The following is a 21,281-nucleotide window of genomic DNA, read 5'->3' as shown; positions in this document are numbered from 1 at the left end:
TGTGTGTGTGTGTGTGTGTGTGTGTGTGTGTGTGTGTGTGTGTGTGTGTGTGTGTTGCAGTTCTCAGTAAGCATTGCACTTTGTTGCTATCCTGCCATCCTCATTTATTAATGGTGGCAAGATAAAATTAGGTTTACATCGAATCTTGCCATAGTTAAATTTATTTTAACATTGTTATCATCAATTTAACAGATATTATTTGGTGTTTACCTAGGTTACCAATAACATAAAGTCTGCTGGTGCAGCAGGGGTTGGCAGCAAAGTTGTATAAATCAGTAAAATGTAAAAGATAAGTCAAAACCGATTGATAACAGCAAGAAAAAGTAACGATAAAGGAAACCGCTCATGCCACAAAGAAAAAAAAAACATTGCACGTATTTAGATTTTCACCAGATTTACTGTGACGCTTTCTTAAACATTAGAAAGCCTATTTGTAGTCAAATGAATACCACACGTCTTCATTCTTACACAGCCTTTCTGATAGGAGCGTCATAGTAGCGACTGCTTGCTGCATCCACAAGGTTACCACAGTGGATGTGATGTTTTCCAGACACATGTTGGGGAAATCTGATCTGTTATTGGTCCTAACAAATCTCGCTACAGTCCCGCTCTCTCTCTATAAAATCAACACTATGTGTGCACTGTGTGTGAAAAGCGCAGGGTTCTGAGTTCGAGGGGGTATTGTGTGTTTGACACTGCTGTCAGACACTGTTTACTGCGTTGACAGCCAAACTGTACACGACCATGTGCAGGGTACATGAAGAGCTGTGTTTCGTATTGATTGCATGGTTGATTCGGATGGTAAAAGGGTTAAAATATTGAATTGACTCCTTTTTTTTTCTGAGTTTTTTTTGTTTTTTTTTTGTATTTTCTGAGGGAAACATTTAGAATAAAAACTACCTAGGAGACGTGTTCTCAGGAGGAAGCCTTTGTCCTACAATCAGCAAGTTGTATTGAGTTGAACGGTGTTAAACTTTAGTCTGTAGGCTGATGTAAGCCTGCAATTCAGACTGTGCTTTCTGGATGCATTAGCTGTTAACACAGGGAATCTTCAACTTAATTAATGGAATGACTGAGAGTGCATTCACAATTAATGATTTAGCTTTTTCATTTAATTTGATTTAAGCCATCCAGAAGATCCGGCTTTTACATGAAGGAAATGGCTCTTATTGCTGTGCTTTTTGTCTCACTCGCTTCCTTCCTCTCTTGCTGAAGAAAATGATCAACTTAGATAAAAAAGTGTCATATTTTTTTTTTAGTAAGTTAGCTCTTATAAGTCTCATATTTACTGAAATATACTAACATCTTCTCAGTTTCAAGCTGGGTTGGGTTTCTGTTTCCATCCTCCTTACACACACACACACACACACACACACACACACACACCCCACCACACAGCGCTATTCTTTGCGGCGCTGGTTTTATGGCGTGCGTACATCCTTGTCACATCAGCATGGCTTTGCATCTTGTCTGTGAGCTTATGTGACGGAAGATCAGCGACAACAGTCTTTTCTTTTCAGTGTCAGCCGTCGCTGTCTCTCTGTCACACTGGGCCCATTATAACGCCACTGATACAATAATCACTTTACTACAAGCCCTGCTTCTGGCTCTTTAGCTTAGCAAGAAGACAACCTCGGTTAGCCCTCCGGACCGCCGAGGTTTGTATTTGCCGATTACAGAATAACAACCAGATCAGTGCGTAAATGTCAGCATGAAATAATATAGAGGATTAAAACATGACCCCGATTTTATACGTTTTATAACACTTTTAGGTTTGTTTTGCACCAGCATGTTTATTTCTAGAAATCCCTCTTCAAAAGGTCGATGTCCATGAGAATCTTTTTTATGTCCATGCCAGATGACTTGTCGCTCTCTTTTGTTTAAGCTTGAGAAGTTTCTCTTCTCCTGGACCCAGTAAGCCGTCCACATTTGCTCCGTGAAAGGGTGTCGAAAGTCGCGCCTGCTTAGCCTGCTTGATCAACCCCAACTCCTTTTTTGCCACATTTACACATGAAACCAAAGCCGGCTGAAGGTTTTATGAGGTCCTGCTGAATTTAGTTTGAGAGTCCACTTCTGGCCACCGCAGCACAACGAAGCTCCCGTTTATATTGTCTCTGCATATTTTTTATTTTTTTCCTTTTTTTATCTTTTATGTTGCTGTATTTCTGGACTCTGCGTTTAACCCACTCTCGAGTGAGGAAGGCAAAGTCTAGTTTATTGTTGCGTTCTCATACAGCCATAGTAAGTATTTTATAGCATATAGATTTGTTGACGGTTTTAAATGTTTTACCAGCTCAGACACAAGCGGCAGTAGCAGTAACCATACATGCATAATTTCCAAGCTACGAAGGTGTTTTTCTTTGTATGTATACAGCCGGTGCATTCTTCATCTTGTCCTCTGTGTATTCAAACATCCTTGGGAACCCCGTCCTGCAGGGGGCCCAAAGCAGTTTAAAAGTTTGCTTATACCTCCGGCTAACTCTCCATAAATATTTACACACGCGTCTTTTCATCAATCTTTCTCTTTTTGAGCCATGCTTAAACATTGCTTAGATATTAGGCACTGCCACCTTTTTTATGCCTTTTCCACAAAATTATGCTTGGGGTTGTATGCACACGTGCATTTGTAGTTTAAAACATGGTTACATTCATTAAGCTTCATAAGAATAAGTGTTTGCATATTTTGCATTGAATGTTGGATTTAAATTATAATTTAATTTCCTAGTGACACTCTGTGACACTGTGGCTTTTTATGTAACTCTAAATTTAACAGTTGAGAACTGTTTCTCTTTGTGGTCTGTAATCCTGAAACACAAATTGCTATGAATGTATTGACTGTTAATGTCCTTTAGAGCTTAAAATAGTTTTTTTTTTGTTTGTTTTTTTGTAATAAAGCAAAACAAAAAATAATCCAACTTCAAACATTTTGTGGTATTTTTATTTGAAACACTACATTTTCACTAATTTCCCACCAACCAAAAGAAAGCTAACATTAAAAAAAATCTGATTTAACGTAAAAGGCATTAGCGTTTGTTAGAGCTGAACTTACAAGCATCGACTGTGTAATTGTGAGCACTAAATGTTTTATTTTACTTGAAATGACATGAGATGAGATTTCAACAAAAACAGACAAACAAAAAAACTCCAATCCAAGCCAGGATGAAGAAAATTCCACATTTTATGCTTTTTCTCTGCGTGGATTAAACGTGCACTTTAACTGTAGCACATCTTCAACTGACCCAGCAAATGACTTGCCAATATCTATTTAATTAACACTTACTTGACTGTAAAGAGACTTAAGTATATCCATTAATTGGTAATCTGTTCATCCTCGGCTTTTAACCAGGAATGTTTTCACAGATGCAGGGAAGTGAAGGTCGGACGCTAAAATGTACCTATAAACTAAATGCGTAGAGTTGGTCGGTGAAGCTAACATTGCTAAATTACTAAGCACGCATTTATTAACCTTGCAGTTTGTGGGGTCTTTTTTCATGTGCTCCTTTTTTAGAGCTGACTGCAACTTTCTTCTCCTTTCTTTACAGTTCTTTCGTTACACCTTACACAACATGTGAACAGATATCCTACTAGTCAGCTCTGCTATTTTCTTCCCATTAGACGAGCGAGACATGAGCTGGAGGGCACAGCTATTCGCTTTAGCCGCAACTCTCTTAACACCTTTGTGGCGAGCCTCTCCCTCTTACCAGCTGTTAGGTCCATCAGTCACGAGTTTCTCCACCCCCTCTCTGTTGTGAAACATAGATATTAAAGACAACAAAGATACACCAGTGTCAACGTAATGATAGCTCATCTGATAATGTCTGAGGAGTCTATTGTCCAACAACAGCGGCAAAAATGTAACAGTGCCATTTATTGGCCAGAGCATCATCTTAATGCACAATCTTCATAAAATGACGAATATCTCTGGTTTATGATGTAGAGCAAAAGAGCTTTGATAAGTGAAACATGACTCAGTCAACATCCTCAGGCTTTTTATTGTTGCCAGTCAACACGTCCGCTTCGAGTTGAAACAGGGCAGGTCTAATTGCTAAATCCGATTTGATTTGTGTGACCCCCGTTAAATCCAGCTGTGCTTATTTCTCACTGAAGATGTCAGTTTCTATAAAACAGAATGCATATTAAAGGTTCATTCATTTTAGTAATTCAGCAGATGTTACCTAACCCTTCCTCCAGACTCTGACTATTTAATTAACTCAATCTGAAAAGCTCCCGACTCTCTCTTTCAGGAGTTATTAAAACGTTAATCCTACAATTGCAGCCCGCATCCTGTGAATGTGATTGTTTTCCCTGTTGATAATAGAGCTTTTAATACCGCACTGTTTCCTTCCACTAAACTTTCAAGTAAAAAAATGTCAGGGTGCAGCACTCTGAACATGGCCAACTTCTTTAGTGGTGACCTTCTGTATCTTACTCTTCTTATGATGGGTTCAATGTCTGCTGGACAACCGTCAAGTCAGTACTTTCCCTCTGATTGTGTAGGAGATAACATAGAAAAACCTTTACAATACACGAGCTTCACATTTTAAACTGCATTACTAAATCAGTGAACTTCTCAGTGGTATTTATTGACATGAATATGTACTTAAATGACTCTTATTGCAAAGCCACCATATATATCTTCAGTGGAATTCAGTTTATTTTTGTTTTGCCATCTTTTCTTTCCGTTTACGTAACGTAGAGTCTGGTCTACAGAGTTTAGTTTCTGTGTAAAAACAGTGAATCGTTGCAGAAATCATCATAAATTTCAAAGGAATTTTATTCCGAAGGAATATGACACCAAAGCACAGGAAAGAATATGGAGGCATCCTCCTTGTTTCACTGCCAAACCCCACGGAGATAAGCGCACACAGAAACAGGATTAGACCAGTTGACAGTGGGATTAGAGTTGTGGATAGGATTAAAGACTGTGAGATGAGATTAGCATAATGCATACCAGATTAAATCTGTTATTGCTGCAAACTAAATTAGTCATGAGTCTTGGTGTCACGGAGGTACGAGGAGAAAGGAGCCTTTTGTTGACGACGGAGGAGGGGGGGGAGAGGGGCCACCCTGGAAGCAAGAAGAGGAAGAGTTTTAAGCTGGAATGCTGTCATATGCTGCTCCCATTTCGCTTTTGTCCATTCAGATACAAGTCTCTGCTGAAGAAGAATACAGCTCTGTCATTTCAGCGACAACAGAGTCATCGTTGACTCTCTGGCCACTGCCAGAACCTTATAGGATTTCTGCACAGTGACTCTTCTTTTTAACTCCCACTGGGAAACGAAGCTCAGAGACGATTAAATGAACCTTCCGGGACTCGCTTCTCATACTTACATATTAAGCATTGGGAGTTTTTTTTTTTTTTTTTTTAAATGAAATGCTGCTCGCTCAGATCAATACCTGCCTTATTGCACTGGATTTGCACATAATGAAAAGTAAGAAACTAACCTTGTTAGCACTCAGAGGAGGAAAAGTGGCACGGAAATCAACAGTGCGTTGAGAGGAGGACGTGTAGAAGGAGTCACACGAAAGTGTTTTGGTGTAGAAAGAGGTAACACATGGGAAGGAGGAGGAAGATGGGGGAGCATATCAGCAGAACGACAGAGAGGTCTAAGTTTGGACCCAGGGCTCCAGTGTACATGACATCTGACCTGGAGCATTTCTGAGAACCAACACACTTTCAAGTGTGAATAACTCATTGCTCTGCACATCTGTGTGGTTGCTGCTGTAACACATTTGCATTTGTCCGCGATTTGCAGTTTGCATCACATAATAATTCACCCAGGTTTTTTTTTTTTCTTTTTTCTTTCTTCTTTGACTATGTATACTAAACACTTTAAAATGTGTTTGGTTAACCTTACTGCAGTATGTGTGGTCCTTTTTCAGATAAGTACACCGTCCTTTTAACTCTGGTGTTGTATAAGTGAGGGCGATAATGCGCCACCGTGGACATATTTGAACTATTATCATAGATTAACACTCCCTCGCATCTCCGGAGCGCCACAAGCCCCAGCACATGCGGCGACGTCAACTCCCTGACCGCAGAACGCCAACACGGATCCGTGCGTGCGTCGCAACCCGGCAGGGAAGTAATCACAAGGGTACAGATGTGTGCTCGCCGTCCAATAAAGAGTTGCAGTTTTGCGCAGAAATTTAAAATGCTCTAAACTTTATTTAGTTTTATAAGAAAGATTACTTTTTGTACATTGTCCGCTCATTCAACCAGCTCTAGGTAACACGGGAATCTGCACATACATAGCATGCAGATTGATTTGATATATTTATATTCATACGTGCACGGGAGACAAAGAGACCAACCGCTGGGCCGGTTCCTTTGAGTCTCCGCCGCTCTCCGGCAGAACAAAGCTCCTTTCAACGTGTGTGTGTGTGTGTGTGTGTGTGTGTGTGTGTGTGTGTGTGTGTGTGTGTGTGTGTGTGTGAAGAGTGGGGCTTTCATCTCTGTGTATGTTTGGACAGAAGACAGTGGAACGCAGGCCGCAGAACAGCGTAGCTTCACATCCCAACAGCAGCCGAATACCATCATACCACAACACTGGCGCAGCGAAGATGAGATACGTGAGGTGGATTCACATAATGGCCTTGGCAGCAGTTTGTGTAAAAGGTTTTTTTTTCTTTGAACAATTTATTTTGAAGTGGATGGTTTTGAAAATATAAAAGCTTACATAAGTAAGTCAAAAACCATTTCATTTTCTGCATAAAGCCAAATATAAAATATTAATGGATTACACAAAGCTGGAATTAAGAGGGAAAAGAATGGTAGCTGAAATATTAGATAACTTTTCCATCATTCAGGGTTTAATTTGTTTTCTTCATAGGTTTGAAAAGTTTGTTGTTTTTCTTTTTTCCAAATTGCACTAAATTTTACATTAGACCACTCCTGCTGTTAGGAGACTTTCTTAAGCCTCTAACTTAGGAAAGTTTAGAAACTCTAAACTGAGTTTAGTCTCTAAACAGCCTTTGGAAACCTTTTTACATCATCTAAAAAGGTTTATAATCCTTTCAACGGCTCCAAATCCTTTAGAGTTAAGAGTCTCTAAACTGCAGGAAAAAACAATTGGGAAAGCAATAAGCTGACCGAATATTTATCGCTCCTATCTGCTGCTGCTGCACACTGCCAGTCAACTGGCTGAAAGAAAATCTGTAGTTGCAGAGGCATAGGAAATACAAACCCTCTGTATTTGTGATAGTCTTAAGAAAAAAAATGATAAAAAGGGATAATATACTGCATCCCACAACGAGTTTCTATTTACCACAAAACTAACCAGTAGTTCTTGACATTTGACATTTTGCTGGATTAATTTGCATTAATGTGGGTGAATAACATGGATTCCAACAGTGCAAGACTGAAAATAAGGATTTCACAATAGTGACCATAACCTGTTGATCCTCCGAACACTCACAGGCCGATGCCGGGGAAATGGAAATCTGAAAAATGTCTTCCATATATAGGAGCTCCTTTCTGATTATCATTTAAACAGTAATCACAGATTTCAAGTCAACACTTAAGTTTTATTGCATTTATCTTATATGGCATTTCACTCGAGCGTGTGTGCATTTTATGAAATTTTGTTCCATGCTTCATCTCCTCCCAAAAAGAATGGGATTCGGCCACACCCTGCATTCTTTACACATTGCTTCACTGTTTGTTTAATTCCCACATACTTACAAAACCAGGGTGTGTGTCTGTGGGTGAGAGACAGCGAGTTAGAGGGGAGCGCGATCAGGGCGGGACGTGTTTTTACAACTTATCATCAAACAGTCAGCCCAGTAGCCGGTGGGATTATTGTTCCCAGTTTGGCCTGAGTGGATATCGCCTGGTCTGATCTCTACAGGAGAAGCTCAGACTTCCACAGATAGCACAAAAGCATGACCTGGAGTGAACCCGGAAAAGAAAGAGGTTGTCGATGATCTTAGGACAACGTTAGCTACTGTTGCATGTTTGCTTTATTTTATTTTATTTTTTTGACTAACAGATTAATATTTATATTTTCTCTGCTCACAACCTGAATGCACTCCTGGGAATCGGCTCACGACGCTGGTGAATCGTTCAGAAAGCGCGTCGTTGTAAGCATAAACATTAAGTATGGATCGTATTATTCAGTCTTTACGTCCCCATTATTGCCACCGATTTCCTCAAAGCATCCCCACGCAGGCTTTCTTAAGTGTGGCTGCGCTACACATTTCAAACATTTCATTTGCATGATTACATTTAAATTGCATCAGCGTCACGAGATGATATCCTCTTTTCGGTTTTTGCATCTCATAGTGGAGTCAGTCGGCGCATGGAAATATTGAAGACGACACCTCCATCATTTGTTTTCATTGAGAGTGACCTTTTTAATTACTGGCGTGGACATGGAACAAATTGGGCTGGTGTACAGACACACAGATGCATTTGAACTAATTATGGCTGCAAGGCGAGTAGTGATTTCTTCTCTGACTGTCTCTGTCTGCCAGTGATCAGGCAGGCTGCTCCGTTGCTGTGGACACCATCTGTAGCTACTCCTCAAGGCCGCTGATGTCACCATAATAGACACAAACACGGCAGCGTCTTCCTTTCGTCTCAGTCCGCATCACTTTCCTGCGCTTGACAGTCCCCCCATTTTTTTTAATCACTCCTTCTTCTTCTTCTTCTTCTTCTGCAACTTCTAAGATTTCCCTGACGCAGACTCGCTCCGGCTCGCAGGGTTGCCGTGACTCCCGCTTTCTCTCATTCTCGTCACAGTCAGACTGGCGTTTCCTATTCTGGGCCCAGACTTACTTATTCAAAATGGCTACCTGTTCTGGTAGCAGGCATTTTCTTTGAACATCTCGACTAGATCAGGTCTGGTTACTTAGAATCTATTTTTTTGTTGTTGGTTTACTCATTCACATACGCTGCTCCAGTTGCCAACCCTGGCAGTCAGCGGTCGAGGTCATGTGGGGTGAGCGCAACATGATCTTTTATGTCTTTCCAGCCCACACCGCTCCCCCACCCCCTCCCTCCACACACACCACATTGAAATCACACCCACACTTTCCACCCCTCACCGCCTATCATTTTTATGCTTTGGACTACCTGCTTTCAACTCTTTTTTTTTTTTTCTCCTTTTTCATGCTCATGCACAGATCTTCTGCCACAGACCTGCACATCTCAGCATCTGGCTTGTCATAAAATTACATTTACTCGAGCACCGAAAGGACTGTTATGGAATAATAAAAACATTTCATATTCCTCTTCAAAAAAAAAAAAAAAAAAAAAGCTGGGTATTTCAAATTAAATTAGGCATTTTCCCAGTTTCCTGAAATTACAGGAGAATATCATTGGTCTTTGTTCAGTATATATATATACATATAAATACATGCTGTTATTTAGATTCATGCAATGCCTTGTCAAATTATTAATGCAACTTGAAGAGTTGAATATTCTGTCATGTTAAAACCACAAACTTCAATATTTTTATTGGTATGATAGGTCCCCAAGTGATGGATACTGCAAAGTGGCTAGAAAATGATACATGATTTTCAAAAATTATGCATTTCTTCGTATGCAATGCATAACTTCATATATATGTATATGTGGATACATATATCTGCACATATATGGGTATTTCATGTGTATCCAGCGCAGCCCAACTGACTTCTGAAGCTACGTGATTATGATGCCTCAGTGTGAATACAGTTGTCCTGAAGTTTTATTAATGAAAATGAGTGAAATTCAAATTGCATAATGAAGATTGAAGAACACAGCAGGCAGATATGTAGTTGTGCTTAAGGGGTTTAAAGCAGGGTTAGGTTACAAAACAATATCCTAAGATTCAGATGTATTGCGTAAACAATGTTCATTCCAGGATCAGGAAATTAGAAAAGTATGCCACAGCTGCAAAACTACCAAGATAAGGTTGCCTAAGTAAACTGTCTGAGGTGGGCGTTATTCAGAGAAGCAGTGAAGCGGCACATGTTAGATCAAGTGAAGCTCCAGAGATCCACCTCTCAGAATCTGTTGACGGGACAAGAATTGGCCATGCACTCTACAAATCAACCCTTCATGGAAGAGTGGCAAGACGAGAGCCACCGTTGAAAGAAAGCTATAAGGTGTTCTGTTCGTCCATGTAAGGACACCACAAACACGTAAAACACCGTGTAAAGGTAAACACCATACGAGGGCGAAACGTGGCGGTGTTCTGCACAGAGGCAGCAAAGTTGGTCAGGTTTTATACTGAAGGTGAATTAAGGTAAATTCAGGGCAACCCTGTAAGACAACCTGCTGAAGACTGAAAAAACACTTGAGACCTGGACCTTCCAGCAGAATACCTGCCCTCAGGGTACACAACCAGCGCTACAGTAGATACAGCATATACATGTGTTAACAAGTCCAGGCTTAATTGCAACTGTGAAAAAGATTTCAAAGGGGGGTTTCCAAAGGCCCCCCCCCCCCCCGTCCAATCCGACAAAGCTGCACGAAAAAATGTGAATAAATTTCACTCTGTAGGCGCAGAGCAAACACAGAAAGACTTGCAGCTATAAATGTACGAAAAGCTGATTCTTCAAAGTACTGACACAGGAGGGTAAACAAACCATGCTACAGTATTTTTACTTGTGAATATTTTTAAGTATTTCCTTCCTTGTCACAGTTGTGTATTACTCTGTGTTTTTCTAGCACACACAGAACATTTGTAGTACATCAAAGTATGTGGCTGTGACATGGCAACATTTTAGATGGTTTGAACAGTATGCATAAAAACTTTATGTCCGTATTTGTCAGTACATTATTGTTTTTTTTTTTCATTTTCTTACATTTCTTTCATTTTCTTTCGTTCTTGCAACATGGGAAGTTACCTACGAGTTAAATTTTTGGCTGTACATTTCCCTACAGCTAGTTTTAGTTCCACAGGCACATTTTTTATTTAGTGCAGTAAGAGGGCAGGTTGTCTAAATATTAAAGCATCAAGCACATTTTTTTTTCTCTTTATGTGGTCTGCTTTCTACATTAGTCTGACATTTTTGGCACTTATTTAGAGCTGGGGAATGTAAACAGTTTTTGAACCAGATTCCGCGCTAGAATGGTACGTGACAGGTGCCATCATTTCCCACTTCCTCGAAGATTTTATCAGGAAACAACCCACATCAAGCTGTAATTTATAATCCAAGCAGTGCAGAAGATCACAGGGCCTGTATATAGAGGTCCATAAATCCAATCCATGAATTCTTAATTGGTGTCAGCCTGCCATTAGCCGCACATGCTGCAATACCCTTAAAAGGAAATCCAGGAAGAGCCAGAGACGGTAGCTTTGAGCAAACAGAAAATAAATAAAACACCTTAACCGTTTTACGGTCACCCTGTTTTGCCTCAATAGTGGTTCTTGTTTATCCTCCCGCCTCCGCACCTGTCTGGTTCTCCAGTGTCAGTGAAAGTAAAAGAAGACTGAAGAGTGGGATATAGTCACGTCAACGTGTAGAGATAAATCCCGACTCTGTCAGCAAGAGATAGGTGCCACAGTTAGATAAGCCCTGCTGCTGGCCTGAAAGTAAACACACGCCTTTAATACATTGTGCACCTGGTCGTGAGTGTGTGTGTGTGTGTCCGTGCATATCGGACGCTGGTCGTACGAGCGTTACTTCCAAAAGAATGAGCTCTCGAGTGCACAAAAAGCATAAATGTGTATGCATCCTTGGGCCTTCTGGCTGGGCGATTCTAGAAACTGAAAGTATAGAATGATATTTGCTACAGAAAGCAGAATGTGATCTCTGTCCTAAATAATTAGCCAGAAGCTTTGATGGGTCGACCTCTGCGTGACTCCTGGGATAATGTAGACGGGTCAGATGAGCACATGAGTATTTTTGGTGTCACTTAGACATGTTGTGTGCCTTAAACTAGATATCTGGAGAAAAACAGCACTGTATGTCAGTCATGACCCCTTGAGGCTGTTGCACACATGCTCACATGTCCCAGCTGGGACCGACAGAAATAGCAGGCTGTTAACAATTAGTGACAGACTGAGCCCAACTTGAATGTAACAGTCTGTCATTGACCAGATGTAATTTGTTTGAAACTGTGTAATGTCTTTTTTGTTTTGTCTTTTTTTTTATTAATGATAAATGCAGCAGAACTTGAAATATGTTGGTTTTCGTCATGTTCGCATAAAACATGGGCTGCTGTGGGATCTGAAAGATCTGCTGATAGTTACAGCAGATAAATGTTTGTCATTTATTATTGTCGTTTTGGAGAAAACATCTGCTGTGTTTAAATACCGCTGGGACTCATTGGCATTTTTTTTTTCTCCCGTATTTTTATTTCGTATCTTTGTCACTTCCTTAGGAACTTTGCACTTGTTGTGGATGCAGTTCATCCGACCGTACCTGCATCACTTATGAGTAATACCGAATGTTGACACTTCTGTTTTTTTTTGTTTGTTTGTTTTTGTTTTTGTTTTTCTTCGTCTCAGGGCCGTTGTTCCAGGGAGAACTGCAAGTACCTGCACCCTCCTCCCCATCTAAAGACCCAGCTGGAGATCAATGGCAGGAACAATCTGATTCAGCAGAAGAATATGGCCATGCTGGCCCAGCAGATGCAGCTTGCCAATGCCATGATGCCCGGCACGCAGCTACCCCCTATGGTAAGAGGACAACACGAGTATGAAATACACCAAAGCGACTGCACAGTGACGCTGTAGTGACGTGGGAGAAAAGGAAAATACGATTGTCATTATTTTATTTTATTTTTTTACAAATGAAAATCCAAAAAGATGGCATTCACTTGTATTCAGCAACACTGCGACACAACTTTGTTGGCTTCTGAAGCCGACGACAGAAGCCAAAGAAGATGACACTGAATTTTATTTAGGGGTCTCAGTTTTAAGGATGCTAAAAACAACAACTTTTACTTCCCTCAATTGTTGGCTACTTTGTGTTGGTCTTTCGCATCAACTCTCAATCAAACATTGTCAGTTAAACAACGACATGGGAAGCTGAAGTTTGTGTTTTTAAGGTGACAAATTGTGAAAAAGTTCAAATATAAACTTCTTTCATAAGGCCTTCCACGTAACTTCATCTCTCTTCAGCTGTTTTTGTCATTAGTTTGTATATTTTCTCAAACAGAAGGCTTGTGAATGCAAACAGTCTCACAATCAGAGTTTTTTTTTTTTTTTTACTTTTTGTTTTGTTCCTGCTCCAGCCCATGTTTTCAGTGACACCAGGCCTGGCGACCAACGCCAGCGCAGCAGCAGCTGCTGCCGCTGCAGCCTTTAATCCCTACCTGAGCCCTGTGTCTCCGAGCCTGATGCCTCCGGAGATCCTGCCCAGCACCCCCATGCTCATGGCCTCCAGCCCCACCGTCAGCCAAGTTCCCAATGCCGCTGCTGCCGCAGCCCAGAAACTGCTGAGAACAGACCGGCTTGAGGTAACAGACAAAACAATGGGTGCAACCTGTTTATTTCTCAGCATTTTTTGTTTTCAAGGGAAAATGCTCCTGTTAGAAGGCAGTCTACTGTATCCCAGTAAGACGTTCACTTTAACCAAATGTACTTCATGCAATGGGTAAATGTGAACATCACAGGTTTAATAGAAGATAAAAAACACAAAAAATGGGACTCTTTCTACTCGAAGGCCCAAGTCACAGGAGAAGTTGTCCTTCATGTCCCTGCTGCTGCCGTCTTGAGGTTTTTCATGACTGAAATCACCAGAAGAAATTCTGATTTGTGTGGAAATTGCTTTTGGTTGAGCAGAAAGCACCAGCAGCAAAGATATGACTCTTAAAAAAACACAGAAAATAATCTATAATCTCTGATGTTGAAAAATCTTCAATATTGCACTAGCAGATTTAACTCAATCTTGCTCATGTATTAGTTAGAAGACGAAGCATGCACAGCAACATTTCTGTTCAATTCAGGTTAGGTGCTAAAAGAAGGTTTTAGCTCTTATTTTAAAGAAAGTGCTGCCCTCTACTGTCTCAAAGTTAAACTTGAGAAGCTTCTGAAGATTAAACTGTGCATATCGTATTTGTTCATACTGGAAAAATGTTTACCTTTTAATAACAAACGGCATTAAACCACAAAGCATGCTGCTTACACCAGGTCTCCCCCCTCCACTTGTTTAACTTTTTTAAAGACATTTACTTAAAATCTCTTTTGTATGCCTAAAATCCTACTTGACCTCTGCTTTAAGCAAGTGGAACCATCAGTAATGTAACAAAGGAAAATAACATTAAGAAATTGGTAGATTTTAAATGTAATAATCTTGCCCAAAAATACAGTTTTAAGACCAAAACTCTTTAAAAATGTAACACAACAGGAAAACTAGCACATACCACTAAGTGTTCCAACTACTAAATGGGTTCACTATAATATTTTACATTTTTATCTTTACACATTTAACCAAATAGAAATATTTTAAATACAGATTTTGTACCTTGTACTGTGTAATTCTCTGTTTATTAGAATCTGTTATTAAGGAGAAAAAGGTGTGTCTGTCCTGCGCAATAAACAATTTATTACTAATTGTTTTATAGCTACAAATCAATATCAAAGCAACAGTAAATAAACGTAACAATTAACGTCATTATAACCTTAATAATCAACATGTTAGATACTTTTAGTAGCAGTAGGTGTTGTTGAGTCAAAGAGAAGCATTTCGATCATGTCGTACATATTTTTCTTTTCTTTTTCTTTTTTTTTTTACTTTTATTTACTACTTCGCAGCGTTTTGATTTTGACGTGGAAACTGTTTAACCATTCTCCCTCTGACTCATTTAGGTGTGCCGGGAGTACCAGAGGGGAAACTGCGCTCGGGGGGAGGGCGAGTGCCGCTTCGCTCACCCTGCAGACAGCACCATGATTGACACCAATGACAACACCGTCACTGTGTGCATGGACTACATCAAGGGCCGGTGCACCAGGGAAAAGTGCAAGTACTTTCACCCCCCGGCCCACCTGCAGGCCAAAATTAAGGCCACCCAGCATCAGGTGAACCAGGCCACGGCTGCCGCGGCCATGGTGAGCGTTCCCTTTCAGTGCGGTCGCACTCATTCAAATCCAGAAAAGACAGAGAGAGAGAGAGAGAAGTTTTGTATTTGCTAGCAAGTGTAGCTGTGTTGAGCCAAAGTTAATCACCTTCATGTTTGAACGTGTCTCGCCTTCCTAATTGGTTGTTGTGTAACATTTTCAGTTCTGCTTTTGCCAGGTCAAATATTAAAAGGTCTGCATGTTGGTGTGGGTAAAATCTGCTCTGTGCTGGATGACATGAAGAAGGATGAGACAACAGTGTACTGTAACCAGGACTACTGTCATGTCAAGCGTTTTTTTTTTCTTCTTCCTCATTTGTCAAACCATTTGTTTCGTTCCTTGTTCATCTCATCTCAGACCACGAGCAGAGAGTCCAGTTCCTTTTCTGTCCGTCTCTCTCTGCCTGGCCTCCTTTATGACTCCATTGTTTCTGTTGTTCCTACCTACAACTTCTCTTCCTCTTGATATTATTTGAAACGATTTCATTGTGCCTTCTGTCTTTTCCTGCTGTGATGGTGCCGGTGAATTAGTAGCGCAGCCACACGTCCCGTTTATCTCCACGTGCTTTTTAGTGGTGCAGCAATACAGAGAACATGGGGGTGAATCAGTGTAATGTGACGTGACGTGCACAGTGAAACGGAGAAATGTGAATTTACACCTCTGTACATTTTTTTTTTTTTTTGCTGTTTATTTGCTGAGGCTCTTTTCAAATGATGGTTGAATAATTTTCTGTTTTCATTTATTCCTGTGTGAAAATAACCACTGTAGTCCGGTAGTTATCATCTCTCTGATGATGATTTAACTGTTGAGTAGTAGAGCTAATGTCCACACTGTGCATGCCTTAGCCCTGTTATCCCCTTTGTATATTGCATTCCAATGATTTGTTTTTTTATTTTTGTTTTTTCTCACCTATACCCAAACTGCACTGCTGCCCCCATGATGCACCTCTGCTTGCTGGTTTATGTTAATGCGCTTGAACCCCATTGGCCCATTGCCATCATGTGCTCGCTGCCTGCTAATTAAGACTCAGTCGGCTGTCAAATCACTGAAGCGACCCCTCGACGCAACCTTTGACCTGGTACTATGACCTTTCACCTTTTAGCTTGGCACGCATGTGGCTTTGTTGTGCAGCAGTGTTTTAACCAAAGATACTTAGCTTTTTGTTGTTGTGTGTTTTTTTGTTTTGTTTTGTTTTACAATGTTCGTCTCAGTGCAGTGTGTGTTCTTCTCCTTCTTCTTCTTGTTACTCTATAACTGCTGCTTGTGATACAATGACTGTGGCCCGTTAAGAGTTCAAACGGTTTGTGTCAAATGTGCAAAAACACAAATTCACTGTTGCAGATTGTGGTAAAGAGCCACAGTCATTTCATCGCCTGCAGCCTGTCTAACAAAAGTTAGCGAGGGCGAGGGAAGTAGAGCTTCTATTAAAGTGGCATGGCTTCAAGTCTTGTGTGTCTAAATGTCAGTGTCAATCAAATGTGTGCATGTCTGTGTTGCTAGTGCATGGGTAATGGATCTGGGTGGGGGCTAGGCTAACCAAACAGGAGTGATCCCACATTAACAGGTTAGTTGTAACAAATGATAGTTCACTCATATCTTGATCTTGACACTAATCACCAGAAGTCAAGAATGGCCTAACGCCAAGTGTTACGCCTTGCAGTTATTTATTTGATTATTTATTTTCTTGGCTTTAAACCATTTTTGATAGATTTTTTTATTTTTTTTCTGAGAGTGAACCATCACTTAAACATGGCTTACACAGTTTATCATGGAGCTAGCAGTGCAGCCTCCCTTTCTCTGTGCTTACTACCTGTTCCACCTCGTTAGCAGCCTCATTGTTTTAATGGTTAATGCTTGCTTTATTAGTCAGCCTTATGTGTGTGTAAAGTTAATAATAAAGCCTTTTTTTATTAATATGTAAATGCCTGTCAGCTCATAGCTCCAGTAGGCATCATGCTCCTGCTTGTGTAGTATTTGTGTCAGACTGCTGCTTGCTTGCTACTGATGATATGATATTGTAATTGTTGTACACACAAAGATGTTGTGGCTCTGTTTCTCTGATGTTCTCTAANAACATGGATTCCAACAGTGCAAGACTGAAAATAAGGATTTCACAATAGTGACCATAACCTGTTGATCCTCCGAACACTCACAGGCCGATGCCGGGGAAATGGAAATCTGAAAAATGTCTTCCATATATAGGAGCTCCTTTCTGATTATCATTTAAACAGTAATCACAGATTTCAAGTCAACACTTAAGTTTTATTGCATTTATCTTATATGGCATTTCACTCGAGCGTGTGTGCATTTTATGAAATTTTGTTCCATGCTTCATCTCCTCCCAAAAAGAATGGGATTCGGCCACACCCTGCATTCTTTACACATTGCTTCACTGTTTGTTTAATTCCCACATACTTACAAAACCAGGGTGTGTGTCTGTGGGTGAGAGACAGCGAGTTAGAGGGGAGCGCGATCAGGGCGGGACGTGTTTTTACAACTTATCATCAAACAGTCAGCCCAGTAGCCGGTGGGATTATTGTTCCCAGTTTGGCCTGAGTGGATATCGCCTGGTCTGATCTCTACAGGAGAAGCTCAGACTTCCACAGATAGCACAAAAGCATGACCTGGAGTGAACCCGGAAAAGAAAGAGGTTGTCGATGATCTTAGGACAACGTTAGCTACTGTTGCATGTTTGCTTTATTTTATTTTATTTTTTTGACTAACAGATTAATATTTATATTTTCTCTGCTCACAACCTGAATGCACTCCTGGGAATCGGCTCACGACGCTGGTGAATCGTTCAGAAAGCGCGTCGTTGTAAGCATAAACATTAAGTATGGATCGTATTATTCAGTCTTTACGTCCCCATTATTGCCACCGATTTCCTCAAAGCATCCCCACGCAGGCTTTCTTAAGTGTGGCTGCGCTACACATTTCAAACATTTCATTTGCATGATTACATTTAAATTGCATCAGCGTCACGAGATGATATCCTCTTTTCGGTTTTTGCATCTCATAGTGGAGTCAGTCGGCGCATGGAAATATTGAAGACGACACCTCCATCATTTGTTTTCATTGAGAGTGACCTTTTTAATTACTGGCGTGGACATGGAACAAATTGGGCTGGTGTACAGACACACAGATGCATTTGAACTAATTATGGCTGCAAGGCGAGTAGTGATTTCTTCTCTGACTGTCTCTGTCTGCCAGTGATCAGGCAGGCTGCTCCGTTGCTGTGGACACCATCTGTAGCTACTCCTCAAGGCCGCTGATGTCACCATAATAGACACAAACACGGCAGCGTCTTCCTTTCGTCTCAGTCCGCATCACTTTCCTGCGCTTGACAGTCCCCCCATTTTTTTTAATCACTCCTTCTTCTTCTTCTTCTTCTTCTGCAACTTCTAAGATTTCCCTGACGCAGACTCGCTCCGGCTCGCAGGGTTGCCGTGACTCCCGCTTTCTCTCATTCTCGTCACAGTCAGACTGGCGTTTCCTATTCTGGGCCCAGACTTACTTATTCAAAATGGCTACCTGTTCTGGTAGCAGGCATTTTCTTTGAACATCTCGACTAGATCAGGTCTGGTTACTTAGAATCTATTTTTTTGTTGTTGGTTTACTCATTCACATACGCTGCTCCAGTTGCCAACCCTGGCAGTCAGCGGTCGAGGTCATGTGGGGTGAGCGCAACATGATCTTTTATGTCTTTCCAGCCCACACCGCTCCCCCACCCCCTCCCTCCACACACACCACATTGAAATCACACCCACACTTTCCACCCCTCACCGCCTATCATTTTTATGCTTTGGACTACCTGCTTTCAACTCTTTTTTTTTTTTTCTCCTTTTTCATGCTCATGCACAGATCTTCTGCCACAGACCTGCACATCTCAGCATCTGGCTTGTCATAAAATTACATTTACTCGAGCACCGAAAGGACTGTTATGGAATAATAAAAACATTTCATATTCCTCTTCAAAAAAAAAAAAAAAAAAAAAGCTGGGTATTTCAAATTAAATTAGGCATTTTCCCAGTTTCCTGAAATTACAGGAGAATATCATTGGTCTTTGTTCAGTATATATATATACATATAAATACATGCTGTTATTTAGATTCATGCAATGCCTTGTCAAATTATTAATGCAACTTGAAGAGTTGAATATTCTGTCATGTTAAAACCACAAACTTCAATATTTTTATTGGTATGATAGGTCCCCAAGTGATGGATACTGCAAAGTGGCTAGAAAATGATACATGATTTTCAAAAATTATGCATTTCTTCGTATGCAATGCATAACTTCATATATATGTATATGTGGATACATATATCTGCACATATATGGGAATTTCATGCGTATCCAGCGCAGCCCAACTGACTTCTGAAGCTACGTGATTATGATGCCTCAGTGTGAATACAGTTGTCCTGAAGTTTTATTAATGAAAATGAGTGAAATTCAAATTGCATAATGAAGATTGAAGAACACAGCAGGCAGATATGTAGTTGTGCTTAAGGGGTTTAAAGCAGGGTTAGGTTACAAAACAATATCCTAAGATTCAGATGTATTGCGTAAACAATGTTCATTCCAGGATCAGGAAATTAGAAAAGTATGCCACAGCTGCAAAACTACCAAGATAAGGTTGCCTAAGTAAACTGTCTGAGGTGGGCGTTATTCAGAGAAGCAGTGAAGCGGCACATGTTAGATCAAGTGAAGCTCCAGAGATCCACCTCTCAGAATCTGTTGACGGGACAAGAATTGGCCATGCACTCTACAAATCAACCCTTCATGGAAGAGTGGCAAGACGAGAGCCACCGTTGAAAGAAAGCTATAAGGTGTTCTGTTCGTCCATGTAAGGACACCACAAACACGTAAAACACCGTGTAAAGGTAAACACCATACGAGGGCGAAACGTGGCGGTGTTCTGCACAGAGGCAGCAAAGTTGGTCAGGTTTTATACTGAAGGTGAATTAAGGTAAATTCAGGGCAACCCTGTAAGACAACCTGCTGAAGACTGAAAAAACACTTGAGACCTGGACCTTCCAGCAGAATACCTGCCCTCAGGGTACACAACCAGCGCTACAGTAGATACAGCATATACATGTGTTAACAAGTCCAGGCTTAATTGCAACTGTGAAAAAGATTTCAAAGGGGGGTTTCCAAAGGCCCCCCCCCCCCCCGTCCAATCCGACAAAGCTGCACGAAAAAATGTGAATAAATTTCACTCTGTAGGCGCAGAGCAAACACAGAAAGACTTGCAGCTATAAATGTACGAAAAGCTGATTCTTCAAAGTACTGACACAGGAGGGTAAACAAACCATGCTACAGTATTTTTACTTGTGAATATTTTTAAGTATTTCCTTCCTTGTCACAGTTGTGTATTACTCTGTGTTTTTCTAGCACACACAGAACATTTGTAGTACATCAAAGTATGTGGCTGTGACATGGCAACATTTTAGATGGTTTGAACAGTATGCATAAAAACTTTATGTCCGTATTTGTCAGTACATTATTGTTTTTTTTTTTCATTTTCTTACATTTCTTTCATTTTCTTTCGTTCTTGCAACATGGGAAGTTACCTACGAGTTAAATTTTTGGCTGTACATTTCCCTACAGCTAGTTTTAGTTCCACAGGCACATTTTTTATTTAGTGCAGTAAGAGGGCAGGTTGTCTAAATATTAAAGCATCAAGCACATTTTTTTTTCTCTTTATGTGGTCTGCTTTCTACATTAGTCTGACATTTTTGGCACTTATTTAGAGCTGGGGAATGTAAACAGTTTTTGAACCAGATTCCGCGCTAGAATGGTACGTGACAGGTGCCATCATTTCCCACTTCCTCGAAGATTTTATCAGGAAACAACCCACATCAAGCTGTAATTTATAATCCAAGCAGTGCAGAAGATCACAGGGCCTGTATATAGAGGTCCATAAATCCAATCCATGAATTCTTAATTGGTGTCAGCCTGCCATTAGCCGCACATGCTGCAATACCCTTAAAAGGAAATCCAGGAAGAGCCAGAGACGGTAGCTTTGAGCAAACAGAAAATAAATAAAACACCTTAACCGTTTTACGGTCACCCTGTTTTGCCTCAATAGTGGTTCTTGTTTATCCTCCCGCCTCCGCACCTGTCTGGTTCTCCAGTGTCAGTGAAAGTAAAAGAAGACTGAAGAGTGGGATATAGTCACGTCAACGTGTAGAGATAAATCCCGACTCTGTCAGCAAGAGATAGGTGCCACAGTTAGATAAGCCCTGCTGCTGGCCTGAAAGTAAACACACGCCTTTAATACATTG

The 21,281-nt window shown here is 40.7% G+C and overlaps 1 protein-coding gene across 5 annotated transcripts in view; it reads left to right on the top strand.

The window, feature by feature from the left end:
* The window catches only part of LOC106962204 (muscleblind-like protein 1), a 41,062-nt gene extending 24,004 nt beyond the window's left edge, over positions 1-17,058 (top strand). For all 5 annotated transcript variants that reach the window (XM_015056456.1, XM_015056458.1, XM_015056455.1 and 2 more), the window contains 4 exons: positions 12,444-12,614; positions 13,172-13,396; positions 14,748-14,987; positions 16,021-17,058. In XM_015056456.1, coding sequence (XP_014911942.1) covers positions 12,444-12,614; positions 13,172-13,396; positions 14,748-14,987; positions 16,021-16,083 — 699 coding nt within the window. In that variant the 3' untranslated portion in view covers positions 16,084-17,058. The remainder of the gene's footprint in view (positions 1-12,443; positions 12,615-13,171; positions 13,397-14,747; positions 14,988-16,020) is intronic.
* Positions 17,059-21,281: the final 4,223 nt, after the last annotated feature.

Source organism: Poecilia latipinna, unplaced genomic scaffold, assembly GCF_001443285.1.
Source record: "Poecilia latipinna isolate Pla-1442-1.1 unplaced genomic scaffold, P_latipinna-1.0 Scaffold1385, whole genome shotgun sequence".
Classification (NCBI taxonomy): domain Eukaryota; kingdom Metazoa; phylum Chordata; class Actinopteri; order Cyprinodontiformes; family Poeciliidae; genus Poecilia; species Poecilia latipinna.
This window is presented reverse-complemented; position numbering and strand designations above follow the sequence as displayed.